At 56.0% G+C, this 8,890-nt stretch overlaps 1 protein-coding gene and 1 non-coding gene across 2 annotated transcripts; both read left to right on the plus strand.

The window, feature by feature from the left end:
• Positions 1-5,186: 5,186 nt before the first annotated feature.
• On the plus strand, positions 5,187-7,076 carry NICOL1 (NELL2 interacting cell ontogeny regulator 1). The gene is made up of 4 exons (XM_066384790.1): positions 5,187-5,272; positions 5,519-5,672; positions 5,878-5,966; positions 6,963-7,076. Exons 2-4 carry the CDS (start codon positions 5,543-5,545, stop codon positions 7,026-7,028), a joined length of 285 nt encoding a protein of 94 aa, XP_066240887.1. The 5' UTR covers positions 5,187-5,272; positions 5,519-5,542; the 3' UTR covers positions 7,029-7,076.
• Positions 7,077-8,813: 1,737 nt separating this feature from the next.
• On the plus strand, positions 8,814-8,890 carry TRNAA-CGC (transfer RNA alanine (anticodon CGC)). The gene has a single exon. It is a non-coding gene; the product is annotated as a tRNA-Ala (tRNA).

Consider the following 8,890-nt stretch of genomic DNA (forward strand, 5'->3'; position numbering starts at 1 on the left):
AGATATTGGCAGAAGGGTTTTACTGATTGTTTTGGTGACTCTCCAGACTTAAAGTGGTAGAGAAAAATGCTAACAATGAAGATTAAAGTTAAAAGTGTTTTGTGTCTGTTGTCATTATGTTGCAAATAGCACATACACACAAAATTGAGGCAGTTTTTACTTCCAATATTCAAAAACTATTACCCGATGCAACCAAGGAGTCCCTCATGTCACTCACTGTTGGCTGCAGTTCTGAAGTAAGTGGTGCTGGAGCTAAAACAAGTTCCAGTTAATAATTAAAATTGTTGTTCATAGACACAAACAACAACAGTATGGTGATTACCAGAGGGAAAGGGGGGTGGAAGGAGGTCGGGGAGGGAGGTAGAAGAGGGTAAAGGGGGATAAATGGTGGGGGAAGAAGACGTGACTTGGGGTGGTGAACGCAATATAACATCAGATGATGTATTATAGAATTGTTCACCCGAATCCAAATAATTTTATTAACCAGTGTCACCCCAATAAATTCAATAAAAAGAATAGAGTTGTTTGAAGGTGAGAAATAGTTTCACACATGATCACAGATCAATTTTTTTTTTTTTTTTTATTTTTTATTTATTCATTTTAGAGAGGAGGGAGAGAGAGAGACAGAGAGAGAGAGGAGAGAGAGACGGGGAGGAGCTGGAAGCATCAACTCCCATATGTGCCTTGACCAGGCAAGCCCAGGGTTTCGAACTGGTGACCTCAGCATTTCCAGGTCAACGCTTTATCCACTGCGCCACCACAGGTCAGGCCACAGATCAAATTTAATGACAATACACTTACTGGGAAAAGCACAGAGTAGAATCCATTTGTCAAATAATGATCGAAGTGTAACTAACCATCAGCTGAGATGAAAATCTTTCTTCACTGGATGCAGATGTCCTTGGCAGCTGTATTCATAACAGCCAAAAACTTGAAACAATCCAAATAACTTTGACCCTGTTTGTGGCCTTCTATAGAATGTGTGGTACTTCGTGTATTTGAGTCCTCTGTTTTATGTCCTTGGATTCAATTCTGTGTCATCAGGAAAAATTCTACATAGTCACTGGCTTAACAAAAAGAAGACAGACCACTAGGAGGAGGTATTTGCAAAATTAAAGAGCAGTTGAGGATTGAAATTTAGAATGGAAAAAGGAATGCCTGCAAATCAGAGGGAAAAAGGAAATCCAATAGACAAATGGGCAAAAGATAAGAATAGGCAGTTCATAGAAGGGAAACCCCAAACCTGAGAAACAAAGGGATGTTTAAAGTCATCAGTCACCTGAGAAATCCAAATTATAATGACGTGATGCCTCATTACACTTATTAGATGGCAATATTAGGAAGTCGAAGTTTTTGTTTTTAAATATGGATATCTCATTGTCCCAACACCGTATGTTGAAAAGACATCTTTCTCAAATGAACTGCCTTTGTTTTGGGGGGGGGGGTTGTTGCAGAGACAGAGAGAGGGACAGATAGACAGGAAGGGAGAGAGATGAGAAGCATCAATTCTTCCTTGCGGTTTCTTAGTTGCTCATTGATTGATTTCTCATATGTGCCTTGACTGTGGGGCTACAGTAGGCTGAGTGACCCCTTGCTTGAGCCAGCAACCTTGGGCTCAAGCTGGTGAGCCTTGCTCAAACCAGATGAGCCCGCGCTCAAGCTGGCGACCTCGGGGTCTCGAACCTGGGTTTTCCACATCCCCGTCCGACGCTCTGTCCACTGCGCCACCACCTGGTCAGGCTAAAATGAACTGCCTTTGTAAAATATTTGTCGTTCATGTCCATGTGGGTCTATTTCTGGACTCCTTTCTATCCTGATTTGTTTATTTACATATATGTGTATTTATGTGTATATATACATATATTTTTTTATTGATTTCAGAGAGAGAAGAAGGAGGGAAGAGAGAGAGAGAGAGACAGGAACATCCAGCTGTTTCTGTATTTGCCCTGATCCGGGATTGAACTGGCAACCTCTGTGATTGGGGACAATGCTTTAACCAACTGTGCTATCTGGCCAGGGCTATCCTGATTTGTCTATACTATCTTTATCTACCTATCCTTACACTGATGTGACAGTCTTGATACTGTAGCTTTGTAATGTTTTGCAATAGTGTTAATTCTCCCAGAAAAGGCACATAGGAGAAACAACTACTATGAGTTGATGTTTCCCACTCCTCTCCCTTCTCTTTCTCTCCTCTCTCTAAAATCAATCAATAAAATCTTTAAGAAGTCTGTGTATACATATATACATATATATGTATATGAATGTAAAACAGGGCATTGTAAAACTTGCAGTATCTGACATCCAATAAGTTACGGTAAATGCAGAGAAGCAGGAAATACAACCCACGGGGGGGGGGGGGATAATCTGATCAGAACTGAAGGGCCAGGCTGACATCTGGTCTCCCTGCTGTGAGACAATCAGGCTACAGTGACTGAACCAGTTTACCTTTTGAGCCACAAAGCCCTGGATCACACGTCTCTCCTTGCTGGCTCAGCTGAGTCAACCTGACATGATTGAAAGCAAACTCTGCCTGTGTCCCTGGAACCCATGGACCCCCCCCCCCCCGACACCCTCTTTTCCCCCTTCTCTGGTTCCTGTTTATCAGCGTCACTCATGGGCTCCATCCACCTCCTCATCTCAGTCCCCCCCCCCCTGCTGGGAAGGCTAATGCAGGGTAAGGGGGAGTTGGGGAGTGCATCCTGACAGCAGAGAATTAGGTCGGTGGGTCTGTGGATTTATCTGCTCTGGGAGGCAAGGACAGCCCCCGAGACTGTCCCAGCCAGAGCCCAAGCAAGCATGAGGTGGCTGAACAGCCTCTTTGAGGTTCAGATGCCCCCAGACCCACCTGGGTCCCTGAGTGGTGGCCCCCAGAGTGTGTGGAGGGCTCTAGATGTTGCAGTGAAGGCATCAGAAGGGTTCATTTCACAAGCGTCCTGGTATCACTGAGGAGGCCCTATTTGTGCCAACAGCTCCCACAGTCCAGTCTCCAGGTCCTGAAACTGGGCCCGCAGGGCCAGCATCTCCAGCGCACCGTTTCTGACCAATGCCTGCCTCACCAGCGTTCTCTCGTACCCACCCTTCACTTCCCCACCCCTGAAGGGCCTGCGCGGTAGCTCCTTCTCAGTGCTCTTTGTTCGCTCTCCCCCCAGCCGGGAGAAAAGCAGCTCCTCCCCAGGCGCGGCTGCCCGAGCAGGTGAGTCTCCCGCTCACCTGGGTCCCTGCACTCACACACTCAGGCATCCTGGGCATCTTCTCACCGCCCAGTGGTTCCAGATGCCGCAGACCCAGAAAGAGCAAAGACACCAGCCCCTGCCCTCCCAGTGCCTGACATCCCAGTGACGCGACAAATACTAAGGCTTTCAACTGCACCACCAGCGACAAATCGGGCAGCTCACTCAGCAGATTCGGTGGCACTTTTCTCCCAGCTGTGACCGCATAAAATGTCTCCAGACATCGTCAAATATCCCTGAGGGCAAAACTGCCCCCCACCCCCACCCAGGAGCTCTAGGTACATTGAAACATCAACATATTTCATGAATACAGTATATATATATATTAAGTCAAAAGGTGAGAACTGTAAGAAAACAAAAAATGTAGGTCAGAGTAAGGGCAGCTGGGGGGGGCGGGGTGGTGCTATGGACGGAATGTGTCCCCCCAAATTCATACACTGAAGCCCTAACCCCCACGTCCCACCTGCCGCGCGGTGCCAGGGCCGTGCCCGCGCCGGGTGTGGGACTCCAAACAAAGAAGCGAGCGAAAATGCGCGCGGCCTGCCGTTCCCCGCCATGCTGGTGTTCTGCCCGCGCGCGTTTCTGGATCCCCCGGCCCGGGCCGGGGCTTCAGCAAGACCCTGTTCCTAAGAAGCCCGAGACGGGCATCTCGGCCCCGCGTCCGTCCCACGCGCACGAGCAGAGGGGGAGGTCACTAGCACGGCCCCTCCCTGGGTCAGGAAACCCACGTACCACCGGGCCGTGAACGTCTCCATCTCATGACTGGGCGACAACCAACCCGAGAGACCCGGAGATGGCTGTGGGGGCCAGGCACGGCCCCACCCAGGCGCAGCTGGACGTGGGCCTGGGCTTCTGCGCCCTTACTGGGCTTTGTAGAGACCAGTGGACGCCAAGTGGGTCCTCGGTTCTCAGAGGGACCGGTCTCCCCGCACTCGCTGGCTGGCATGGGGGGACGTGAGACACACAGGCCTCGGGCGCCCACAAGGGCCACACGCGGGGGCCATACGGCAACAACCCAGTGCGTTCAAGGGGAAGAAAAGGCCACAGAGAGGCCTAGAGACGCGTCCGAGGTCACACAGTTGGGGGAGCGGCTGAAGGACAGCGGCCAATAAGTGTCTGGGCTTGGAGAGGTGGAGAGTGGGGTGGGGGCGAGGCCGGCAGTAATAAGAGCTGGAGAGGGTAGACCTCCACGACCCCGCGGGCCCGGGTGGCTCCTGGACCAGATCTCTCCTCTACCACCCGCACCCCAAATCCCCGAAACCAGCAAATCTCCCACCCTGGCCCCCATCCCGCGAACACCTGCTCTCATCCCACGACCCATCACCCCAACCTCAACCCACGAACACTAACCGCGAACCCCCCTACCGCAAACACCCCGCCGCCCCCACAGCCTAGAGACCCCCACCCGACCCCGCCCTTACCGCGGTTCAGAGACCCCGCGAAAGCAGAGGTCTCTTCACCCCTTCACGGATGAGGGAGTGAAGGCTGGGTGCAGGGAGAACACAGCTGGCGTGGGGATTCGGTCAGAAATGGTGCACTTGGAGATGCTGGCCCTGCAGGCCCAGTTTCCGGGCCACCCGATTGGCCCCCCACCGGCCCGAGGGGAAGAAAGGTGCTTGTTGCACTGGCCCCCAGCTCTTCACGTGCACCAAGCCCCTCCCTCGGGATCGGCCCCAGGGACACCCCAGCCCTGAACTGCCAAGCTCCACTGCAGATTTCCTGCTTCCTCAGCTTTGCTCCCTCCACTGATGGCTCTGAAAATTCCACCCAGAGGCCGCCTCCTCCAGGCAGCCCTCCTTCAACCTGTGCGCCAGACGGTGCTCCATCCGCAACCTGGGGCGAAGGTCAGGCACAGAAAAATCCTGGAGCTGCCTGGGTCCGGTTAAGCTAGCGGTTCGTGCAGTCTCCGGGTTTCCATGACGACGACATCGGAGGGGGAACCCGGGCGGGGTTGGGTGGGAGCGCATGCGCGGTGCGCGCTGAACGCTGCACGTCCTCCGAAGTCGCCCGCACTGCTTTCGCGGGGTCCCTGAACCGCGGTAAGGGCGGGGTCGGGGTGGGAGTCTCTGGGTCGTGGGGGCGGTGGGGTGTTTGAGGTAGGGGGGTTCGAGGTTAACATTCGTGGGTTGAGGTTGGGGTGATGGGTCGTGGGTGTTCGCGGGGTGGGGCTTGCATTGGTTTCGGTGGTACGGGGGGTGGTAAAGGGGGTGGGGTGGAAGAGGGGATGAGGGGGTAGAGGAGGTGGAGGGCGGGAGGCGCGCCGACCCTTCCCCGGCTCGCTGCAGGGCGCAGGCTCCCTCCGCTCGGCCATGGCCCCCCCGTCGCCGTGCAGACCCCCGAGGCCGCGGCTGCTGTTGCTACTGCTGCTGCTGAGCGTGGCCGTGCTGGGCGCCCAGGCCCGCGCCGAGCCCGTAGCCGGGAGCACCGTCCCTGCGCAGAGTAGGTGCCGCGCGGGGGTCCCCTGCCCGGGCCCCACCCGGGCGTGCGAGAAGCCGCCCCTCGCCTTTGTCCCCGGCGGTCCCTGCGCCCCTCTCGCAGCCGGGCTCCCTGGACGCTTCTTTTGGGGGGGATGAGGGGTGGGCGGAGGCCGGCTGCTTCGTGGGACAAAGCTGGAGCGTCCCCGCGCTGACCCGCGTCCCCACAGGCCGCCCGTGCGTGGACTGTCACGCGTTCGAGTTTATGCAGCGCGCCCTGCAGGACCTGCGGAAGACAGCCTACAGCCTGGACACGCGGGTGAGGACCGGCCCCTCCCAGGACCGCGGGGCTGCATTCTCAAGTCTCCCAGCCCCACTGACGGTGCAGCGCCCTAATCTGGCTGCAGTTTTCCCCGGGGCATTCTGGGGACCAGCCTCGTCTGGGAGCGCCCCCCTCAAATGCCCTGCACACTAGTTCCAGGCCTGGCCGCCACCCCAAGGCCTCATTAATCATTTTCCCTGTGCCATCTCCCCCCAACCCCAGCTGGACCCTGAGAAAGAATACTAGTCCCAATCCTGCCTTCCCTACACGGGCAGAGAGGAAACTGAGGCAGGGAGAAGCAGTGGTCCCTTCTTGGGGGGTGGGGTAGTGCTGGGCATGGTAGGTGGGCTTGGGCAGGGTGGGCTGGGAGGAACAGGTTCATGCATAGGCTGCCTCAGGGTAACAGGAGGCAGGGGGCAGCCCCAGGTGTGGAATGGACCGTGAGCCTCATGGAGCCTGTGCTGTGCCCCAGCCAGAGCCTTTGTTTATGACTGAGACGATGGGAGAATTCCCAGAAGTAAAAAGAAGGCCAGGCCCCAGTCGCGTCCCCTTTTCTGGCCAATTACGAAGGTCCCAGACCGAGCCTGTAACAGCACCCCAGGGTTTGAGGGGCCTGAGTCTGTGCATCAGGAGCTGGGCTCCTGAGAAGAGCGGCCCCCACACCCCCCTCAAGGGTGAGGGGATGTCAGAGGATGGGGGACCCCAGGAGAGGCTGAAAGAGTTGGAGAAGCAGGGACAGAGTCCTCTGGGTGGAGGGGTGGATGTGCACATGGTCACCGCAGTGCTGCTGCAGAGGCAGGGCCTGCAGGAAGAGAGAGGGAGGAGTGGGCCGAGGTTCCCAGGCTGAGGCTGAGAGGGCAGCAAAGGGTCCCCGCTAAGTGGGGTGAAGACACAGTCAGGTGGTGCTTTGAGAGCCTCAGAGGCAGGTGGAGACAGACAGCTGGTGGCTGGGGCTGGCTGCGTCACCCCCTGATGGTCTTTGTTGCTTTGCAGACGGACGCCCTCCTGCTGCAGGCGGAGCGCCGGGCTCTGTGTGCCTGCTGGCCCTCTGGGCTCTGAGGACCCTTGTCAGCACTGTCTCTCATCAATAAACAACCCAACCTAGCACGCCTGTGTCCCGTCTCCGTGCTCTGGTCACCGTGGCCCACCTGCGTTGTCCTCAGGAGCCCCTGGGCAGGCCCCTCTCTGGGTGGGCCTTGATTTCCCCAGTTGTTCAAGGTGGACTGAGACCCTCTGAGCACCTGTCCCACCACAGTGCCCACGCTGAGCAGAGACGTGCCCGTCTGGCCACTGGCCTGGACCCTCGGGCCCTGTGGCTACGGCAGGTCCGCCTCCCAGGCACCTGCTCGCCCACCCGCCTGCCCTTGTTTTTAGGATGGGCAACGTAGAAGCTGGCCTGGTCCCTGGAGCAGCTGCCCCAGTGCCAAGCCCCTCTGCACTGGGGACGGCTGTCATCGCAGGCTCCCTGGAAGCATAGCCAGTGGACCCAGCCTGTGGGGACGGGGGGGGGGGGGGGCTCCTCCCGGAAGGAAGGGCTGGAACCTTCCCCACAGCCTTCATCCTGCCTGTAGGTCCCTTCTCTAGCCCACAGCCCAGCCCCTGGGTGCCATGGACCAGGGCCTGACCTCCACTCACATCTTAGTGCTAGGAAGGAGGTCTCCTGGGAAAGCATTTGAAAGTTTTTATTATGAAAGGAGTTCTTTAAAACAGTGGTCCCCAACCTTTTTTGGGCCACGGACCGGTTTAATGTCAGAAAATATTTTCACAGACCGGCCTTTAGGGCGGGACGGATAAATGTATCACATGACCAAGACAAGCGTCAAGAGTGAGTCTTAGACGGATGTAACAGAGGGAATCTAGTCATTTAAAAAAAAAAATAAAACATCGTTCAGACTTAAATATAAATAAAATGGAAATAAGGTAAGTTATTTATTCTTTCTCTGCTGACCGGTACCAAATGGCCCACGGACCGATACCGGTCCACGGCCCGGGGGTTGGGGACCACTGCTTTAAAACACCCAGGAGCACAGCAAGGCAACCGTTGGAGGTGACCACCGCGGGACCCTTGGCCTGTCTGGGGTTTGGGTTCTCTGGTTGTTCCGGCACGGTGTCTGCTGCTGCCTGAGCAGGTAGAGCTGGACATACCTGGTCGGCTGCCTGAGGACAGCCCAGTTTTAACCCTCAAGTCCCCCGCCTGGTCTGTCCTCCAGATGTTGGCTGTCTCTATGATGAATATGGTCTGCTTCTACTTGAGCTGCCTCCAGGACCCAGCAGGACCAACCCTGCCCCTCTCCCCAACCCCCACCCATAACCTGTCTGCCCTGTTAGTGCTTTCCTGCCGGAAAGGCCAGGCATGCAGGTGTTGGGACCATAGTGAAGAAACCAGAGTCCTACCTTAGCCCAGGTGGGAAGCTGAGCTAAATGCTTGGTGACCATGATGCCTGTGAACCCCACAGCAGGCCAGACACTGGACCCCACAGCAGGCCAGAGACACTGGAGAGGTACTGAAACCAGGGCAGGCCTAGTGTGGCCCTCGGGCCTGGGCCTGTGCATGGTGTGGTGGCAGGGACTGGGGACCCCCTTGTCCTGGGACCCCAGAAAGAAGCAGAGGGGCAGCCAAGGCAGGTACCTCTCCTGTAGGGTCAAGGTCCATACTCACGTCTTACTCACTGATGTCAGTCACAGGGACCATTTCTGAGTGCAAGGGAGGCTGGGATGCAGCCTGTTTCCTGGGCTTGGCTGACAGTTTTTGCAAGTGCTAACACAGGACCAACGAAGACTCCAGTGTAAAACAAAAGTGCTTTTAGGATAAGCACTTTTTTTAGTATAAAAATATCCCATGCGGCCCTGGCCGGTTGGCTCAGTGGTAGAGTGTCGGCCTCGCGTGCAAGGGGTCCCGAGTTCAATTCCCGGCCAGGGCA

The sequence above is a fragment of the Saccopteryx leptura genome, chromosome 5 (genome assembly GCF_036850995.1).
Source record: "Saccopteryx leptura isolate mSacLep1 chromosome 5, mSacLep1_pri_phased_curated, whole genome shotgun sequence".
Lineage (NCBI taxonomy): Eukaryota > Metazoa > Chordata > Mammalia > Chiroptera > Emballonuridae > Saccopteryx > Saccopteryx leptura.